A 22,831-nucleotide genomic window follows, 5' to 3' on the forward strand; every position below is an offset into this window, starting at 1 on the left:
GTGAGGTTGTTTTTTTTGTATGTGTGTGTAAAAGTGAGAGGTATGGTAGATCTAATAACTGAAGTATTTTTTGTATCTGACTGTGTGTTAGACTTTGATCTGCTGGCTTTGAGGTACAGGGTTGGATTCACTGTTTGGACTTATTTTCCTTTTATTGCTACTGAACTGTTATTGTGAATATTTAGATTCCACAGTTCATGGAGATTAGCCAATTATTGTCTTTTTGGACACAAAAAAGTAGATGATAAAATGTTACATTGGGAATGTATTTGGTTTATCAGATAAAAACATAACTAGTTTAGAGAGGGTCACATCTAATGATGCAAACATGTCATTATACAAATTAAAATAAAGGGTCTTCAGGTAGGTGGATATTTGGCTCCATATTGGTAACATAAGTAAACAGAAAGTTTGAGACCAATTATTGTTTACTTGACTCCATTTTAATCACTGTTGTTAAACATGAGCTCTATGAGGTGTAGTTGAAGGCCACGTTTCATTATGTAAGATAAGAAAAGGACAATAACCTCGCCTGTTTTTACTCTGTGTCTAGATAATGATGAGCCGTTGCTCAGTGGGTCTGGTGATGTTTCCAAGGAGTGTGCAGAGAAGATTCTGGAGACCTGGGGAGACTTATTATCCAAGTGGTAGGTCTTTGTTCCCTTGTTACATCCTGTCGTTCCACTTCCATTGCGGCTCAGAAACTACTCATACACACAAATAATTCACATGTTTGTCTGTGTGTGTTAGCGTGGTTTATTTGAACGAAAGAGCAGCAGGTAGGAGTTCCTCATTAGCAGCTTATTAAGGTGGCTTCCCTCTTCCATTAACTTTTAATCAAAAGCTTATGACCAATGGAATGAAAACTAGTTTTAAACTAGAGCCTAGACTTTAATAAGCGACAAGTTTAGCAATACACACACACCAAATACAAATACCCCCCCAAAACACATACACACACACTTTATCCCTGTATGTTGTCGTTTGTTTTTAGAGTAACTGTAGACATTTAGAGAATTCATCTAAATGTTGTATTTTATAAATCATTTGTTGTACCTTATATCTGTTGGTTGGATTAAATCTTTTTTTTTTTTGTGCTATATTTAGTGTATCCTGACTCTCATATTTGCATGAAACCAAAAACACTGAATCCTTTGGAGGCATTTTTCTCACTTCTCAAATAAAAAAAATACTTCTAAAAGAAAGGGATCATAAGACCAGCCTTTCATAATACTTGGCTTTGTGCAAGCGATAAGTGCTTTTGTGTGTTCAAGCCAGAGTGTTGCGTTGTTGCATTGTGGGATGTCGCACTCTGGGAGCGAAGAGAGGCAAACCACAGAAAGGCCTTTACAATTTGATGCCCCTCAGGACCAGGCCTGGCCTTACTAACATCACATGCACACACACACACACACACACACACACACACACACACACACACACACACACACACACACACACACACACACACACACACACACACACACACACACACACACACACACACACACGCATGCATGCACACACACAAACACACCATACTTGTGTTTCCCTTCTTAGTCTCAACAGAAAATGCCACGTATTGCATAACTTGACGCCTGGAACAAAAAAAAACAAACAAGCAGAAAATAGAGAAGGATGAATTGAGAAGGGGGGGAAATGAGAGAATCATCAGGGATTTTCTGTCAACTCCAGTCAGGGATAGTTGGAGTACCAGTGAGGTACAGCTGTGCCTCCAAGTTTGCCATCCTTTCACCCTAAGACCTGTTCATTTTTACTATGGATACAGTTCAAACCCTTTTCTGACGAAGTTTGAGTGTTTCTCCATCTGTTAAGATGAGGGAGGGAAATCATTAAAACTTCTCCGTGTGCTGCTGCAATTAATTTTTCAGCTCATTGTCTTCCACTGTCCTTTGTTTTCCCATGCTGCTAAAAATAGTGCCGTGTTAAATAAAGCAATGCTGCTGTTCAAATATCAGGAGAAGTGGGGTGATTAAGCGGAAAAAGAATTTAAAGAATAAATCACACTTTTCCCTGTACAAGAATAGCACATTTCAGTATTTGATTGATTGTATCCCCTGTTTGAAGTGGAAATGGAAACATGAAAAAAAGAGTGCTCTGCATTAAACTCATTCTACCTGTGGTATTAGGTGACATAACTCCTCATTGACAGGATTTTGGCCAAGCAGAGCATCTATGGAGATGATGAGGGCCCTTTTTGGACACAGTGCAGAGCAAATCAAAGCTTGTTGTGGATGTGTTAGGCAGGTGTGCCTGATATATCCATGTTGATTGGAGAAGCACAACTCATTTAATGAGGATTTTTAAGTGCTCTTATGATTGATACTGGTAAAGATTACACTAAATAAAGTTAAAAGAATGATTTGGCCATCACTGACTCTTCGTCTTCTTCCTTCTCTCAGGCACACAAACTTATCGGTGCGTCCTCGGCCGCTGCCAGCACTGGTGCGGAGCGGCATACCTGAGGCTCTGCGTGGGGAGGTGTGGCAGCTCCTGGCAGGTTGCCATAACAATGACCACCAGGTAGAAGAGTACCGCACTCTTATTACAAAGGTAAGACCACATTTAAAAGTATTGCCTCTGTTAAGATGGTCAGGTCAAACGAAATTCCCATGATCACCTCATGATTTAGTGTTTGGAAAAGCTGTCCTTTTTTTATTGCATGACTCATACCCAAGATAAATCATTGTACTTCTACTTTTAGGCCGGGTTATTTATTGATTTTCTGTACCTGAAAGACTTAAAATTTCGTCCTTGCCGATGATTCTTGACGAGGTTGAACTTTTTTGAAAGTACACCTCAGGGCCACTGATGGTTCTGTCTCACAAGTTTCACTCTCATGTGGTTCAAACTTGTGATGGTAACCACAGCCGCCCTGTAGGTCATACCAGCTGATTAACTTTATTATTATGATTATCTAAGTGATATTCATAGGTCCTTAGAGAGGACATGTATCATGTGATTATGTAGTGTTAGAAATGAATAAGACTTAGCTTTTTCTAACAGTTAAAAGTCAGACTTGAGCCAGAAATAGCCCATAATGCACTACATGCTGTGGTATGCTACAATACTAACACTCTATAAATGTCCAACAATGTAGATTTTAAGTGTGTTATATTGTATGTATAACTAGCTTAATTACAGCTGGGTGTCCTCGTTATAGCTCTGCCTGTTTGCCTCTACTCTGCATAACTGAACCTTAATGGATGTACAGAAACGACGAGCAGGCTTTTTGTTACTGTGTAGGTCTGTCTGTGTGGCCATGCGTGTAAAGATCAGAGAAGACTTGCTCTCCTTGCTGTGGATGGTTAGCCCCCCTGTGGGCTGAGAACAGTGTGTTAGTGTATGCTGCTGCTCTGTCCACTGTTCTTATGTAAAGGCAACATCCCCGGGCGAGCAGCAAGCTGGGTCCCAGGTGGTGACAAGATGTTGGTGCCCCCCCCCCCCCTTGCTCAGCTCTCTCACTCTCGTTTTTTTTTTCACTCTTTCAGAATGCATTTGCCTCTTTTTCCTTCGTGCCCTTTTTCTACCTCTGCCTTTTCCTGTATTTTGGGTTACATTTCTGGCATGCGATGATGGTAAACTTGGATACTTCAGGGTTAGAAAAAAAGGAGGATAAACTCTGTTTTTCTGTTAACATGAATGGCATGAATGGAATCCCAGCGTTTACTCAGACAACAATAACAGTGGATCACAATGCCTGTGTATTGATAGTCACTGGATAGAAACCTGGATAGGAATTTATTGCAGAAGCACTAAAACATTCCAGATTTGTGCGTCAGCCAACGAACACACGGAGAGAAGTGTGGAGAACACGTGCAGACATATCTGACTCTGACATAGGATTTCGTTTTTTCTATTATGTCTAATTGGAAAAAAAATAGGAATGATATCCAAAAAAAAGTGTATGGACGGTAAATGATTTATTTAGCACAACATTTAGTGAACACAGTTTTAATGATTTTTTTATGAAGACATAGACACACTGGGTCTTGTAAAAAGGAAATGATCTACAACACTTTTAAAAAGAAATAATTGAACAGAAATGTTCATGTTACTTAACAGAAATAGCATAATGGTACCTTTGAATTGACTAGGAATGAATTCCCATTCACATAATCAGTGTTGCTGTTTGTAATTAAAGCGTATATTCTAATTTACTAACCCTTTCTTTCCCTATTTCAGCTGCTATTTCAATATTTGTACATACCATACTCATGTGCCAGCTCCTCATTTGTTTTGTGTGCTTTATTTGTTCAGCCTGTGTTTGTGTGTATCTCTTTGTGTTGCATTACATTGTATGCACATCATGTCCTAGCTAGTGCCCTCTTTTGTACCCTAACCCCTGCAGAACAGGGTGTACGTCCATACTTGTGAATGCAGGGCATTGATGGAAGTGGAAGCAGGGCTGTAGGTCTCAGACATTGGACCTCTTCCTTCCCTTTGGAGCTCTAATGAATTTTCAAACATGAGGGTCCCTGCCAAGTACTGGAAGTACCCGTCAAACGCTGAATGCAGACTCATTAACACTCCACCAGTAACCAATTAAGTTATTAGGCTGTGTTAGCTATGGCCCACATTTTGCATTAGCTGCGTACACTATAGTGAGTAGAAGAAGGGTTACTAAGTTTGGCAAAGAAATACTTGATTGATGCAGCAGGCTGGTCCAGTGCGTGTTGACTTAAATTTAGGGAGACAATTTTTAAAGATGGTGCGACATATTGGCAGGCCACACTTAATTATTTTGCTGAGGGTTGGAACTTTTTGACAATATAATAGCATAAAACACAGAATAGTCCTAGTCTTCAGGAAAAGCAACTGCAGGCGGTCTATTTTTGAAGCACTTCTTGTGATATTGGTTGGAATTCTTGCCACAACCCAACAGCAATCAATAAATCATCATCAACCTTTATTTAAGTTCTCGACCCTCATTTACACTGATGCCGAGAAAACATAAATGACAGACAGAATGAGTTCAACAAAATTAGTTAAAGCTACCACAGGAAATCAAATCAATAAATGAGCAATAAGAACAATCAAATATATAAAGTAAAATAATTTTAAAAGATTGAAATTTCTACGATGATCAGTCAACAATTAAAATCAAATAAAACATTTACAGGCAGGTATTGGGTGGTGAAGAAGAATATTTCTAAATTGTCCAAAAGGGATGAAAGTGCTCAATTTCAGGTCATGTTGTAAAATGAGTTTGCAGCACTAACGCTAAAAGCCGTTTTCCCAAGGTCAGTCCTGGGGTGAGGAACCTGGAGAACCAGTCCCTCACTGAAGCGGGTTAAAAATGGAACAAGGTTCAGATGTAACAAGGAGGCGATATATGATGGTAGATTTCCAGTAAGGGCTTTATCGATAAAAAGATGCCAGTGGTTTTGCGTCTCGTAGTAAGAGAGGGCCAACCGACTTTACATGGAATGCTCAGGAGGAAAAAGGAAATAACAAATCCTGTGTCTGTCGTCCTATGCCATATGGATACTTATCAAATCTAGTTTAGTCTTGAAGTTTTTATTTTCAGTGTTTTTATTATTATTTTTTTAAATTAAAAGCTGTTGTGTGATGGAAATGTTTGACATTGAATGATATTAAGCTATGGATCTTATGAGCTTCCTTTTATTAGAGGATAGTTCATAGGGTTTTTTTAACTTTATCCTTAGATTATTTCTTCATTGGTTATGTGATTTTTGCATAACTTCTATATAAAGATGGATGACACATCTCCAACTCATCCCATTGTACAAAAGTAAAGCCAAAACACCCCATGGCTGGCGGTTAACATATTGCACTGGTGACATCATGAAGAGCCATCGCTGCAAATAGACTCTGCCAAACATTCAGCTGCTTCCACTAGAAGATATCAATAAGAACAATAGAAAAACACATCCATGTATAAAGATACCTGTAGAAGCTAACCTGGTTGTTTCTTTATTTTATGAATAAAAAAAGGGCCATGATCTCCTACAGACCGTGGATCCAGCACCATCTCCTCTGTTTTAATTACATTTACAACAAGGTAGTGAGCATCACTCTACTGACCCAAATGTGGGTCAGAATGTGAGACATTGTTCCTGTGGTGTGTATATGAAGACACACACACAGATGTCTCAAAGACATGCTGAGCCTGTGTCCTGTGGAGAGTAAAAACAAGCGCTCATCAGACTATCTGTCTGCCTACCTGACTGAGCCCTGCCTGCATAATGACCCTTCTGCCTCTTTCTACGCAAGTTTAATAGAGGCCTTTCATTGCACATTGATCACCTTCAAACCCACAATCCCCAACAGTTTGAAATTAATAGATTAGGTTCTAGAAAGTCTAGTGGAATTCCCATGGAAATAAAACTAGAGAGCGGAGAATGTACTTCTGTTTTAGGAATTGTTATAGATAAATGGGGGAAAGATTTTGCAGATCTGTTCTCTAGGTGCAATGATTCATTTGACGATGCTTTCTTGAAGGAAACAATCAGCTTAAAAGAGGTAATGGAGTCTGAAATGTTATCTGATGTAAATAATAGTAATAGGTTTTTGAATGAAAATTTTTCAGTGGAGGAGGTAAAAATTGTAATACATACCGTTAAAAAGCAAGTTGAAAAAAGCTACCGGAATTGACGAACTTTCAAACAAAGTGCTTAAGTCTCCAAAGCTGTTCAGTATATTATGAGTTATTTCAAAAATGGAATTCAGAAAAGCTAGAGCATGTATTGATCATGTATATGTAGTCACCTCAATAATATGTGCTAGAATGAAGGAAAAGAGATCAACATTTGCTTGTTTCATTGATTTCAAGAAGGCGTTTGACTGGATAAATAGGGAACTTCTACAATATAGGTTGTTAAGTGCTGGTGTGAATGGGAAATTTTCTTCTGCTGTGAAGTCTCTTTATCAAGCACCTGTTGCCTGCGTCCAGGTTAATGAATACACAACTGGATGGTTTCCTCAACAATTTGGAGTGAATCAAGGAGATGTTTTGTCTCTGACATTGTTCTCTATTTACATCAACGATTTAGCTCTTCAAATTAAAACCTCTGATGTGGGAGTTAAAGTGGACGATCAGATTGTTGGAATATTATTATATGCGGATGATGTAGTTCTACTGGCTGAACATGAAGATGATTTACAGATTATGTTGAATATTGTTGCAGAATGGTGCTTGAAATGGAGACTAGTGGCAAATGAAGACAAAACACAAGTAGTACATTTTTTAGTTATTAGTAAGAAGTCCAGTTATTTTTAAATTAGGCACAACAGTGCTATCATAGGCTGATCAATATAAATATCTTGGCTTGACATTGGATGAACACATGACATGATCACAAGAAACTGTGAGTGTTTTGACTCAGTCAGCTGGTCGAGTTCTGGGATCTGTACTGAACAAAGTTAAACACCGTGGTAATCTGGGATTTCAGATTTATACACAACTCTATCTTTCATGTGTGTGTCCAGTGTCTGATTATGCTGCTGGTGTCTGGGGGTTCCTGGAACATCTAATTTGAAATTATGTACATTAGAGAGCTCTGAGGTCCTTCTTGTGAATGGAGATATGGGATGGGAGCCTCCAAACATCAGACATAAATGTGAAATGCTGCTTTGGAATAGACTTGTAAAGATGTCGGATAAGAGACTCACTAAAAAGATTTTTATTTGGGATACCTGCCATTGTCACCCATGGGCAAAGGAGATAAAATCTGTTTCTCTAGATATATGGTGCAAACCAAAACTAAGAACGTATTGTCTCATAAAGGATTGCTACAGTGTAGAAGCCTATGCTAAGTTTAATTTAACCAAAAGACAAAGATCCCTCTGCGCTCACCTACATTCAGGAACATTGCCTTTAGCTTTAGAGACCGGTAGGTTTAATGCCATTCCAGAGGAAGACCGAGTTTGTTTGTTGTGTGAGTTAGGAGAAACTGAAAACGAGATTCAGTTTTTGTTTAACTGCCCGATGTATGCTGACATCAGGGATGTTCTTTTTAAAAGAATGTCTTCAAATTATGTTGATTTCTTTTGGCTTATTATGAAAAACTTGAGTTGTGTTTTAAAAAAGGAACCTTTGTTATAGCAGACTTTGTTTGCAAAGCTTGGGAAAAAAGACATAACACGTTGTTTAAGACTGAACTGTGACTTTGTAATGTTATGATTTGTAAATGTAAACCACTGCAACTGAATTCTTTGGTGTCTTATAAGCCCATGAGGGTTGTGCATGACACGAAAATAAATTAAATCAATCCATCCATCCATCTATCTGTCTGTCTTAATAATCATTTATATTTGTGTACGCTTGTCTCTCTGACTTGTACCCAAATCTGTTTGTGCTCTTGTCAGCTAGCGTGCCTTTCTGCATCTTCCCGTCTGCCCGATGGTTTTTGTTCTGTCACACTTGTCATCTTGCTTCTTCCTCGCTCCTCTCACTCTGTCTTTTCAGACTGACGTGTCCACCTCATTCCTTTACTGTCTGTCTCTCTGTACCAAAGGTTTATGTGTGCAATGCTGTTCTGACTTCTGCTGGGCAGAAATGGAAAGCCTTTACTTTGGAGCCAGTGTCCCACATTAAACAGTATACAGTGAATGCCAGAAGGTTCAGACAGTCAGATGAAGAATTTAGAAGTTATCTTTGGAGGTCAATCTCAACTGGCTCCATTTTTTCCTGGAATCTTATCTTTCTACAGTTATGTTTCTGTGTTAACTACATAACAACGCTCAGCACCCTGGCCTGGTGCATAACTTTATGGACTTGCTCTAGGCTCATCTTACCAAGATAAATATCATGAATTCTCAGACATAAATGACATGCTTTATGCTGAGCAGTTCTTTGAAAGTCCTTTCATTTCCAATCCTAGCAGGCATTTCTTTCATCATGAAAATACTAAAATGGGACATCAGCCCAGCAGTATCTTTTATGTTTCTGTTGTATCACGCTGATAAAAAAGGTTGGCACAATGTGACTCTTTATTTTTATATTTATATGAAAACAGAAACACAATTGTCAGGATTATGAGCCACAGGCTGGGTGGTGCTGAATGTTTTTTTTTTTTTTGTAATTATCAGATAAAATTCAGCCAGAATAGCAGCCTTAAGTTTAACTTTTAAAGTGATAAACAGAACTTGTATGCCATTTTTTGGGTATGTAGGAAGTTTTGCGGTATATAGTTAAAAATCCAAAACACAATGGAACAAGACATTCAATGTAATCCATCTTAAAAATAACAACAGGGGGGCGCCGGTGGCCTAGTGGTTGATTCGCTCTTCCTATGTGCAGAGGCTGTTTTCCTCTAGGCGCGTGGCCCGGGTTCTGGCTCCTTTCCTGCATATCATTCCCCCCCCTTGTTTCTGACTCTATCCACTGTCCTATCTCTAAAATAAAGGCATAAAAGCCCAAAAAGAAACCTTAAAAAAAACAAACTACCAAACGATCTGAAAGGAGAAATAATGTAATGTTTTATAAGTTTATAAGACGGCCGCCTTTACCACATGCATCCTCCGCCTCTCCTACAGTTGTAAAAAAAAACAAAAAAACACTTTGATTGAAATCCTTCTGCATCTCTTTGTGAGATCCAGCAGACACACACACACATCTGCTTAATAAATGGTGTGTGCATGTAATTGGTTTGAGAATCACCAGAGGATACTTGAGTCACGATTCAATATAATTGCGATTTTAAACATTTTGCGATATGCTGACAATTACAATACAATATATTGTGATTTGAATTTTTTAACTGAATATTATGTCCACAAAATTCAACTAAATCAAGAACTGTTTCGTCAAATAATAAAAAATCCTCAGTCTACTCATCTCACTTCAGTCTTTTTATTTCTACACAACAGGAGTGAAGCCCACAGACTGACCAACACTGTGATCAAAGTAAAACCCTGTAAAAGGCTGCATGCACCTCACAGTCTGAACTGTTAGTATTTCAGTCTATTGGAATTTAACTGGGCACAAACAGGTGCCTTTCAAAGTACTCAAGGTCACCTTACAAAGCAGAGATACAGCTTTTTATATTACAGTCAGTTGCTCTCTGATTCTTAAAAGCACTTTTGGGAGTTCAGGTTTTTTTTTTTTTTCAGAATGAATGGTGTTAACAAGATAAACAATAGCTTAGTTTGATAGAAGAATATGAACAGAATGAAACTCATTGTCTCTAACACGAGTAATCATCAGCTTTTTTCTCCCATAAAATCTGATATTTTTTTGTAAGAGTTTAGGGGCACTGTATTGCGTGTCTGCTACTGCAAGCTTGACCTTCAAGTGTTGACATTCTGCGAGTAAGCACAAGTTAGACAGCTAGCAGGACGGAGTTGTTCTCAGCTGTGCAACCAGGTGACAGTACATCACGCTCTTCCTCTCTCACTCTCACAGCACTCTGTTTCGTTCCTTCAGTTTTGTCCCTGCTCTATCCTCTTTTTCTTCCCCCCCACCGCCTTTTCTTAGTCTCATCTTTGATGCGCGCAGTGCTTCCTTTCACTCCCTTCCTCGTGCTTTTTCTCCCATTCCTCCACTTCTCCCAACCCCTTTTTCATCGTCGCACTGTGGTTGTCTATTTTTAGCTCCTCGTGTGGCGGGCAGAGGAGGTGCGTGAAAGCATGGGAGTGTGTCTGTCTGGGTTGCGGGGGAGAAAGGTGCAGCCTGGTGTGCGTGTGTGGATAATGTTTGGGTCTCCATCACGCTACATCAAATTGCCCTGCACGAGACACACTGCAGTCTTCTGAAAGTCATTAGGATGCAGCACGTAATCTGACAGTGATTACTACCCACTGAAATGTCTAATTTTAGTGCAGGATTCTGAGTAATTAAATGCAATCATCACATCATGTGATTAAAAAAAACATGGTTGGTAATTACTCCAGCACATATTCAGCAGGAACTTTGAGGGCTAATCTGTTAAAGGGAAAAGAATAAAAAGTGCTCTAGAGAATCTTGAAATAAAATCCTTCTCTTGATGTTTCCATGAGAGAGATTAAAATATATCTGTTGAGGTCATGACACCTGGCTATAATGGGCTGTTTTAAATCACCTCCCAGGCCAAGCATCCTCTGAAGCATGCAGAATCAGGAGCAGGTGCACAACTGTTCAGGGCTCATAGGACTAATAGAGGAGGGGCATGTCCATGCACTGAAACACAAATGCATGCAAACAATGCATTTTCTATTTCAAACATTCTACAAGAGGAAAACTATCAGTACAGTCTTTCAGCATATGAACGTTGCTTTTACCGTGCTTACAGTTAGTACCTTTGTTTTTGTATATGACCATTAGACCCTAAGTACTGTAGATTTGGCCGCACAGTTGTAGACTCTCTCACTCACTCTGACTTTCAGATAATCATGCAGAAAGTTGCCAAGTTCAACAGAAACCAAACAAACCGCATTTATATCTGAAAGGACCCCAGAGGAAACTCAGCCATTTGTGTAATTATACATTACATAAGTACCATTGTTATGCCAGGAGTACCATGTAAAAGACTAATAACGTACATGTGAACTTGTGTGTAGTTTTGGAAGGGGGGGTTACCTTTAAGCATATTTATGTTATGTGAATTGTGACTTCATAACATTTTTGTGCGATCATTACGTTTCCACATGATACTCCATTTGAGGTTAACACGTTTAGTGCTTATATAATGCAGTTCTTTATCTTTAAAGCATAACAAAATCAGGCTAGTCAAAGTTATCATAAGCCGTCTTGTTTTTTTTTACATTACAGAAATTCCTTTAACATTATTTTAAACCAACATATTTCTCAGGCATAATGCAGCCCTTGGATATATTTTTAGCAGCACTTCATTTTTATTGCTGATCTGAACTCATTGAAAAGCATCTTTCACATTCTCCTTCACTTGCAGCTTGCCTCTGAAAGGCAGAGCCGGCTGATAATTGCATAATAACTTGCTGTGTTAGTGATTCAGCTAATTACACACAGCTATGAGCACATATTGAATTATTCTCGCTGCACTATCATGGGTTCTCATCTGTCTCTCACGCTTTTTAAGTTGCATTGGTTTATTATTAGAAGATTACTAATGAAAAAAATCACTGAAGTAGCACAATTTGATTTAACGCACACACTTTTATTCAGTATACATAGTGCAGTCTTTACATGAGAGACAGAGTTTAAAAAAGGCATCAGCAGATGTTCTGCCTTCTAGCTTTGCTTTTTATCTATCAGAGAAGATTTTAAAACCACAGGAGAGCTGGTTTAACTCGTGGCCGATGTAATACAGGAGTATGTACAAATAACTTGGAACATACTAGGACCCACACAGCTTTAGGGAGAGCTGTCCTGTGCTTCATGTGCTTGGTTTGCTTTGTGATTGATAATAGTATCCCTTCTAAATTGTACCAAAGCATGCAGTTATCATTTCATTGCAAATTAACCTTTTTTGCATTGTGGATATGAAATTTGAGATTGTTACGGATGAGGATATCCAATGGAATGGGATTATCATTAGAGGCTTCAGATATGTTAACGGTTCAAGCTGGTTTAGGAAGATCTCGGTTAACACTGCATGCTTCTAATTTTAACAGTGAGACTGTATGTTTGAATTTCCTTGTGGTGATTTTGAGAAACATTGGCACACAAAAAAAAACAAAACAGGGAGGGTGGGCGAATGAGGCAGCCTCGTGCCTTTGCAGTTAATCATTGGTTGGAGCCACAGGAAATGGGAGTGGCCTATGTGCCACTGTTTCTGTAGAGAGAGAGGCAGAGGGACTGGGAGTGAGAGAGGGTGGAAGAGAGACAGCAAAGGAGGATAAAAGAACACGAGGGGGGGTTCTTCCAGCATCGGTATGCCTTCCTACCTCATTTCCACTCCAGACATTGTTGCTGCTCCTCTGGATAGAAATAACAGCTGAGGTGTGTTTGAATGTGTGTGTGTGTGTGTTTTAAATATCAGTGACCCTGTGCGCTGCCTACATCCTCTCAGCTCGTGGCAGTCTGTTGGGATCTTATTGGGAAAGACCAGGCAGAAAGTGAAGTGGACAAGAAAGGTGTTTCAGGAGCAGCGAGAAACAAGAGGAGAAGAAGAAACAGCTGAAGAACGGAATAAAAGAAGAAAATATTCCTAATAGCTCCTGTCAATTTATGGAGGCAGAACATTACACGATAATATCTTTTCACCGGAACACGCATCTGTGAGTCTGTGGAACTGAGACAGATAGGAGGGAGCCTCAATCTGTGCTTTCTGCAGCTGCAGCAGATGTTGAAGACATTTCAGGCTTTATAGGGAGCAGAGGTATTTCAAGCATTAGATAGGACTGGAATTCCCTTTTAAACAAAGTCGCATTTCTTCCTGTTGTTTTCATTTTTATGCCTTCAGCTGGGAAGTTTATCTTTCCGGAAAAAGAAAGAAGAAACGGAATACCAACATTTCTGTTTCTAACTATTTTTTTTTTGTTCGGAGGATTTGTGGGTTTTGTGTAAAGCCACAACTGCATGCATCGAGGACAAACAAAGGGGGCTTCCTCGTCGTCCTTTTCCATCCCTTCTGCATTCAAAATGGCAGATGACAGCAATCTCAGCGTGAAACCACAGCACGGAGCTCTGTGTTTGAACTGAAACTGTACAGCTGCTTTCAGAAACAGCCAGCTACCCGTCCAAACACTGGTTTCTTCGGTTCATCCTACCCTTGAAGGGCCCGTCCGACAGGTATTCCTGCCCAAGATGATGAATTCCTCCTTGGATCCACTGAACCAAAGCACTGCTGACCCTTCAAACGTATCTGCTCCCTTTTGCCTGCTTGAGATAGGCTATTCCCAAGCTTTCTCCACCTGCCTCCTTGAAGTCTCCATCATTCTCCTCCTCACTGTTCTGATTATTTCCGGGAACCTTGTGGTCATTTTTGTCTTCCACTGTGCCCCCTTGCTTAGCCATCACACCACCAGCGCTTTCATCCAGACTATGGCATACGCTGATCTGCTGGTGGGGGTCAGCTGCCTGTTCCCATCGCTGTCCCTCCTCCATCACCTCCAGGGCCTCGACCCCAGACTCACCTGCCAGGTGTTTGGGTACATGGTGTCTGTTTTGAAGTCAGTTTCAATGGTGTCATTAGCGTGTGTGAGTGTGGATCGCTACATCGCCATCACACGACCTCTGACTTATGCTTCTCTGGTAACACCCTGTCGGGTCCGCTTCTGCATTGTTCTTATATGGCTCTACTCTGCTCTGGTGTTCCTCCCAGCCTTCCTTGGTTGGGGGAAACCAGGTTACCACGGAGACGTGTTGGAATGGTGCGCAGTCGAGTGGAGGACAAGTCCAGCTTTCACTACCTTCATTGTTGCTCTGCTCTATGCCCCCGCTGCTCTGACTATCTGCTTTACCTACGCCAACATCTTCAGGATCTGTCGGCAGCACACCCGGGAGATCAGCGAGCGCCATGCACGCTACAGACCCCAACAGCTGCAGGGCCCAGGACCAACAGTGGGGTCTGGGGTCAAAGACAACAATGCAAAAGAGCAAGGACAGTTGCCCAACTTGTCCCAACCACAAAAATCCCAACAGCAGTATCAGCAGCCCACATCAACATACCCAGACAAACGATACGCCATGGTACTGTTCCGTATAACAAGCGTGTTTTACATCCTGTGGTTGCCCTACATCATCTACTTTCTGTTGGAGAGCGCACGGATCTACCACCACCCCGCGGCCTCATTTCTAACCACATGGCTCGCCATCAGTAACAGCTTCTGTAACTGTCTCATCTACAGCCTCTCCAACTCTGCCTTCAGGAAGGGCCTCAAACGCCTCTGCTCCTTCTGTTTACAGCGCAGTGGCAACGGCTTCGGGGTTAGGAACACCAAAAAGGCTTTTGTCCTTTCTGTAGAGAAAGGCTGCTTAGGGCCGGGGTATGGATACGGACATGGTCAAATAGGAATTGGCACAACATGTCATGTGTGAGGCACACAAGGAGAAAACCTGGTCTGAACTTTAGAAGATGCCTGATTCAATTGCTGTTAAATGTCTCCTCCTTTCAGCTTAAATATGCTTTAAAGAGACAGATGGAGGCGTTGATCTGCCACTGCTCTTTCTGTCGCATTTAGAGGTTACACGGGCGTCCTCTTTGCACATGCCACAGCTGGCAAATACAGAGGAGAGGAGTCGAGCAAAGCACTGAAGGAGGAAAAGTTAAAATGAAAAGGTGTTTGAAAAAGACAAGGGAACTGAAAAATGTTTTACTGTGTGGACAAAGTTCATGTATGAAAGATTTGAAAAAGGGTTCCCCACAACCTTGGGAGACGTGAACTACCGGTATTTTGAGGATGAGCAACATTTTATCCTTAACTTATTTTTTAAGAGAAATGTTCAGAAGAGCTGTACGTGTAGTATTTATAACATTGGGACATTATGTTTGACCTGATTATCAGCACATGCTGATTTGAATGCAAAAAAAAGAAAAGAAGGAATGAATGCAAACCGAACACTTGCCTGCTGGTATATGAAGCACTGAGGATTGTCTGCTAAGAGCAAGCTCTTTTAATGTTTTCACTTGCTCTTAGCCCCTCAGTATCACTCAAAAAGGTGCAACAGTGTTTGTGCATCATGCATCTGTTTCCAATTGGCTAAAGAAAGTCAGTCAAAAAGAAGTGGAAGAAATGATGTCTGCCTGTTTGCATTGACTGAACTGATCCTGGTGTGTCAGCATCAAGACGTGTGGACTTTTAACTTTTTGATTATTTATTGATGTTGTAAATAACAAAATGTTATGTCTTCAAGTGAGCTGTTGGTTCACACATTGGACCAGACTTTTGTAATATGTGATATAAATTGCTACCCAGCTTTGCTGTATGACTGTTAATCTGAACATTGTTGTCACATTCCTTTAAAAAAAACAAATCTTCATTGCACTTTCGTCATTTTGATTATGTGTGTCTTTCATTACCGTTGGAAAGGTAAAGCAAGACGAAGAAAGGATGTATGCGTCACACTTATTGCTCACAAATTATGGAACATCTGTGGGCTCATTTTTTTACAGACTTTTGATCGATGGCAAAAAAGATAAGCATGTGGATGAAAGAACCTTGAACTGTGATGCTCGCCCCCCTGGGACCAGAAGTAGTATTGTAATGAATAGTGGTAAATGGGTGAAATTTCACATTTACATAATGTCACAAATCTAGGTGTATGCTGTATTGTGACTGCACTTAGTAGCACATGTGCAAACACAGACACACATGGCAATACAGGAGGATCACATTTAAATGGAAGGGACAAAAAGCCCATTGACTCTGCCTGCAGGCCAACCATGAAGAGGGTTCTGACCCCTCACCTCCATGTGTGTGTGTGGGTCCGTGTGCATGCAGTCTGTTTCCATCATCTTGTGACCATGTGTGGGTTGTTTCACTCTAATACGATATTTAATGATGAAGACCAATAACGGGCTGCATTTTATCCAAACTTGTGAAAACGACCTCTAATTTGAACAATGGAGGCTTGTGCCACAGTTTATTTAGCTGCAGGTAATCTAGCTTTATACACTTTATGTAATCTACCAAAGAAAGTTCAACTAATTATCTTGGTTTCATATTTTTGTAAACATCTTAAAATTGGAGATTTGGAATAAAACAGGTGGTTTTTCACACAAAGGTAGTGTAGGTTCACTGGACTGTGTTGGCTCGGCGATGCCTTATGTGCTCGATTATGACTGTTAGTATATGTTGCCTTGTCAAAAACACACAAATTAAAGTATTTTGGGGAAATGATTTTCCCCTTATATTTATAGAGGGCTCCCCTTTAAGGCATACGACTGTTTTCTGTTTAGCAAATGGCACAGACTGGAAAATGTATGTGCAAAATCTTTTGCAATCATTGTTCTTAACGTCTGTAAAACTTAAAAAAGGAGCAAACACGTCTCAAAATTGTTAACATGTTTGCATGCATTGTTGTGTGCTTGTGTGTGTGTGTGTATGAGTGTGAGTTTCTGAACGTGTGGATTTTGACCATTGGCTGACTAAGACTGTTTACAGTGTTCTTGCTGGGTGCTAACAGAGTGATCAGCTGTCATTGCTTTATTAGCAGCAAACCACTCCCCTTCAGAAATACTGTATTGTCTGAGTGTATATGTGATGTGCACTGGTGGTAGTCAGATTTAAATGCTGTCTTAGTTTAGCTGTGATCTGTGAAACATTGCCAAATATTGTCAACTTTCCTATTTATACCTTATTTTGGTCAGAAATGGCGTGTACAGAAATGGCGTGTACAGAAATGGCGTATTGAATGTCTTATTGTCAAACAAGAGGAATTTATTTTTGTAAATGACTCTGTCTTTTCACTTGTGAAGTGATAAATGATGCAGATTCTGATGGAGGTTTAAAGCATGATTATAATTGAAAATGAGTGAAACTGTGTTTTAATGAAGATTTATTGTACTTAACTTGGACATTCTGTCACTATTATTTCCCACAGTAGGTAATGGTACAATTTCTCAGACATGTTTTGGGATAAAGGGCAAAGTGTCTTGGGAAATTAGTTTGCCAGAACGTGATCACATTAGCGTTCACGGCGCACACAAACACACACACACATTCCATTTTTCCTATGGGAAAACAATCGGCTCTCATGATCTCAGGGGAATGACACTCTGGAGGTGGGTGTCTGGTGGTGTAGGGCCATGTTGGGTAGGATTAGAGTGAACAGAGGGAATATGGACTCATGGGCTCTTTTAAGAAAGACATTTGTAGAGTAAAATGTAGCATTCCAAAAATAAGATGGAGGAATAGATGTTGGTGGGATACAGCCCTTCATGAGTTCATAATACATAAACTACTCATGAGTGAAAAAAGACTATCAGGGGAAGTGACATCCGTATAAAAGACACATAAAATATATAAAAGATAGGGAGATTAAAGTGGTTCCTAGCTTCCATAGCTACTAGCTGAAAAGTGTTTCGTCATATTTTACACTATCATTTCATTCTATTTAAATCCCCTTTACAGATACATTAGAGTGTAGCTGCTGCTTTTTCATCTCTTCTGACTTTATATGCAAACAGCTTTAGGTGCATCACTACTTGTGATCATCTGGGCTGTAATGACCCAGATGAGAAAAAGCAAATCTGAAAAAAAAAAAAAAAAAAACATTTCTAAAGTTTACTGAAACATGTGAAATTGATCGTTGTATTGAACTGTATCAAAACTATTTAACACCAAGTAAATAAGAGTTGTATGTTTGAGGAGAGATTGTACGGTTCTGTACAGCCTCACATAGTAGTGCACTTCCACACACAAACGCACAACCACCCACCCATCCAATGGTATTTCTTTATCCGTCCTTGAATCGGTATTTGGTTTTCTTCATTGTTTTCAAAAAGTCTGTAAATAGGCCACACACACACACACGCACACACGCACACACACACACACACACACACACTAATGGCTGACTCATGACCCAGCTGTTCTGAGGAGCTTATTCTCCTATTAAGATCAGACTGACCAGAGTAACAGCTCAGCCTGGAAACTTCCCAAAAGACAATCTGCACATGTTTCTTTTTTGTTTTGTTTTTTTTATCAACAATGAATGCTGAAAATGAACAATGGCTCATTTGTTAGTCTTAAGATTGAGAAAATAAAACCATTTAAGTCTTGTTTCACACTAAACCAATGTTGTATTTCGTACATCATGGTTGTTGAAGTTCTGATAAGGTTTTTTTGTATGATGGAAAACGTTAAAACATGTTTCATTTTGTTATCATCAAAGCGGGTCCCTGTGACAAATAAGATACCATTAATTACATGATGCTTTGTAGGTATAAGGCCTATATGGTGTTATATGTAAATGTACTTAATAAATAAATGTGATGCTACTTCTATGTATTCATTCTTCCTTTCACTAAATACTTTTGAATCTTGTCTTGATGCGTGTGCTATCACCTTCTCTTCCTTCACACGGGTTGAATTCCAATAGTTATCTCTTGTCTAGTAGATTCAAAAACACATGCTTTGTTATTTTAAAAAAAACAGGAAAAAAAAAGCAGAACATTGTCACAATAAGATTGCGGCTAAATACTGCTGGCAGAACATTAAATAGTCTAGTCGATAAGAGAAGTAAGCTTTACACCAGCACAGATTTATCCACCATGTCCTGTATCTGGTTTGCTTTGGTTTAGATTGATACAGATACAAAAAAAAAAAAAGTTCCTGTGTTAACATGCTGTAACTAATCTGTAATAAAGCAGTACCATATTGGTGCAGGCAGTGTCTCTGCATAGATCTCAATGCTGTCAAAGCTGCAGTGAGAATAGTTAAAAGGGAAATAAAGCCACACTAAATGTAGGCCATTGTATTTTGGGCAATGTTTGTAGTTGATGATGTTGACATTTCCATCCACGGTGCTCCCATCTCTGACTGTCATCTCTGTTTTGAGCAGAGTCGTATTTTGCCTGCTCTCCTGGCACTGTAGCAGTTTATTGAGTGCACAAACAAGTAGGTCATGAGACGGGTGATTAAGATTTAATGATGGATTATGCTAAGGTGGGAAAACAGCATTGGGTTGCTTGAGTGTGGGCTGTTGATTACAGATAATTGTAAAGAAAGATTGAAGAAATCACTGCACTTTACTTATATTCTCTTTATTTAAAACAGATGTTGTGTTTGTGATGTATGTACATGTCATGTATGCACTATGCTTTTAATTCTCAAAGCTTTAGCATTACTTTCACATTCATTGTTTCTTCTATCATTTAGAATCCAGTGAAATAACCAGCGTGAATCTCCTTTGGCTCTGGTTGAGGAGCAAGGTTTCTATCAAGCTTGATAAGTTTCACTCCATGTTCTCTTGGCATCTCAGCGGGGTCCTTTTGGAGCAAAGAAAGAATAACAGAATGACATGTCAGCTATTGTGTTGAGTCAGAGAAAATCAGGGACATAAACAATAGAAGGCTCGCTCCACAGCCTTCCCACGGAAGCTCTACTCCGGTACCTTATTCCTAGCTATAGAGGCACGCACACGCACACACACACACACACACACACACACACACACACCACACACACATACCACATAAACACTCACTGTATTTGTTTTTGCCATTTTTGCCCTACCCCAAGCAGAGTTTTTTAAAGTGAGTCTATGAGAATAAGATGTTTTGTCCCATGTCTTTTATTAAGATTCTGAACAGTCAGTTACGTGTCACTTACAAAGACCGTGCTTAGAAAAACATAATGGTTGTTTTTCACTTCAATGGAAATGGAGCATGAGCGGCTGGAGCAGATGAAGTCAGCTTGATGGCAACAAGAACAGAGGGAACTTTTGGTTGGTGGTGACTTACGACAGAGCTTTGGCAAAAAATGTTTTTACTTATTAGTATTCATTAATCTCATGTGAAATTGGGAGTACCCTTATTCCAATTATGCATCCAAAACTGTGTATTTCTTTGACATCAATCATGACCAGTCCGTGCATTAAGACAATGTTTGAAGATAAAGAAATCAAAACCCAAATGTAATTCCTCGCGCTAAAGATGTTTAATGCAAGAGTGAGTGGGGATCCATCACTATTTCAAAAATATGTAAAAGAAATGGCACATCCACAACCCCCTTTCATCATGTGTCTTAGCAAACATCAATTGTCAACAATGACTTCTTCCAAGAGAAATGCCTTTAGTTTATGTCGCTGCGGACCCTGACTCTTTAAACTCCACAGCTTGACATATTTCCACTTTATCTATAAGTTATACAGACAAAAAAAAAAGTGTGAATTAGAGGGTGTTTGTAGACTCTTTCTACCTTTTGAAAAAGCCAGGCTAGCTGTCCTTGCCTTCACTTTATGCTAAGCTAGGCTAACAGCCCCCTGGTCAGAGTTCAGTCATTATTGTCCAGACTAGGAGCAGGGTTGATCCTTGCATCTCACTTGTGGAAAAAGTAAACAAGTTATTTTAACAAGATTATGAGCTATTCTCTAAATGTTCACAACACACCGATTATTCAATTGGAAACAAAGTAACCCATTTCAAAAGTCTACTCTGATTCTGTATTTGAGTATCAGTAACATATCATTCATGTGTTATTTTCTCACACTTCCCGTCCACTATTCTGAGACACTGGTTATGTTTTCTCTCCCCTCTCACGCTACACTCATTCAAACTTCTCTTCAACCCAACAGACACACGGACAGAGAGGAAGCTTAATTGGCTGTTATGTCAGAGGTCTTTGTACATGCTCTCAGCACTTCAGATAAGTATCACTAAGTGGTGCTTTTAGAAACATGGATCTTTATCATTCACTGAGAGACTGAAGCACGGTTTAATGAGCCCTTTACACTGGACGCTGTAGCCCCACCCTTTTGATCAAAATCACACCCATACCAATCACTTTTGCTGGGAATTTTTTAAAGATTTCTGTCCGGTCTGTGTGCTCCTTTCAATGGACGATGTTCAATCAGATTCAAAATATGTGTTGCTTTTATTCCTGCTAGGTCTCTCTGGAAAAATATGAAAATCCAAAAGGAAAAAATATTACTGATGATGGTCATTATTGATAAATCAGCCAATCATTATATAAATTAATTGCTTTCTCATTGGGTATATGACATGTCAAACTTGTTCTTTGTTTCAAATTTATATCAGAAATGGGTGAAGCTAAATGTCCAACTCGAGGACCAGAAAAGTTGAGTCTTTTTTTGAACGTTTTTGAATGATAAAGAGCATAGACCTCTACAAAGGTCATTCACTGAGATTATAAGAGTTGGTCCAGATATGGTTGTATGAGAGTTAACCTCTCAGTTATGTATTTATTATGTACTTTCTATTGGAAGTATTAAGGATACCTTACTTTTGCAAAAATAACTTTTCCACCAAGTTGTAATGAAAATTAGGCGAGTAGAATTTCATTGATAATTCTGACAAACAGTCAAACTCACAGACTGCACACTAACATAACTCTCTTGAATGGAGGTAGGAAAGGCAAATTAAATGATATCACAACAGACAGTGAAACATTTGTCTGATCAAACCAATGATTTATCAGCTGATCATTTCTAGGTAGTAGAATACATACCTACAGAAAGTTACTTAGACGAGGCACGAAAGATAAAATCAACAAAAGTGATGTCAGGTCAGTGGATCAGATCTTCAGCCTGTCTTTAGAAAAGGGATTTTAAATTATATTTAATACACCAACCATGTAACGACCAGGAAACAGATCCTACTTTGACCAAAATTACTCAAACAACCAACATTACGCAAAGTTCCTTAACATACAGTGAAACACACACACAGCTCTCACACGCACACAGCTCACACGCACACAGCTCACACAGACACACACACACGCACACACACACGCACACACACACACACACGCACACACACACTCACACGCACACAGCTCACACACACACACACACACACACACACACACACAGACACAGACACAGACACAGACACAGACACACACACACACTCACACTCACACAGCTCACAGACACACACACACACACTCACACAGCTCACATACACACACACACACACAGCTCACACACACACACACACACACACAGCTCACAGACACACACACACACTCACACAGCTCACATACACACACACACACACACAGCTCACACACACACACACACACAGCTCACACACACACACACACACACACACACACACACACACACACACACACACACACAGACACAGACACACACACACACTCACTCACAGACACACACAGTATTGGGTGTGGTGGATGTTGTGGAATGAGTTTTTAAAAAAAGCCCTGTTGTTGGTCTCTGATCCTATTAGCTCACTTTGTTTCATCGTTCCTTTCTTCCTGTATTTCGTTGTTATATTATTTATGTGCCCTTCAC

At 39.7% G+C, this 22,831-nt stretch overlaps 2 protein-coding genes across 4 annotated transcripts in view; both read left to right on the forward strand.

The window, feature by feature from the left end:
- Nucleotides 1-22,831, forward strand: part of LOC132992643 (rab GTPase-activating protein 1) — a 79,084-nt gene that overhangs the window by 25,420 nt on the left and 30,833 nt on the right. For all 3 annotated transcript variants that reach the window (XM_061062080.1, XM_061062081.1, XM_061062082.1), the window contains 2 exons: nucleotides 554-647; nucleotides 2,424-2,574. In XM_061062080.1, coding sequence (XP_060918063.1) covers nucleotides 554-647; nucleotides 2,424-2,574 — 245 coding nt within the window. The remainder of the gene's footprint in view (nucleotides 1-553; nucleotides 648-2,423; nucleotides 2,575-22,831) is intronic.
- Nucleotides 12,657-18,527, forward strand: LOC132992647 (probable G-protein coupled receptor 21). Its single transcript, XM_061062088.1, has one exon. The coding sequence runs from the start codon at nucleotides 13,691-13,693 to the stop codon at nucleotides 14,921-14,923; it is 1,233 nt and encodes a 410-aa protein (XP_060918071.1). The 5' UTR covers nucleotides 12,657-13,690; the 3' UTR covers nucleotides 14,924-18,527.

This window comes from Labrus mixtus, chromosome 17 (genome assembly GCF_963584025.1).
Source record: "Labrus mixtus chromosome 17, fLabMix1.1, whole genome shotgun sequence".
NCBI classification, from domain to species: Eukaryota; Metazoa; Chordata; class Actinopteri; order Labriformes; family Labridae; genus Labrus; species Labrus mixtus.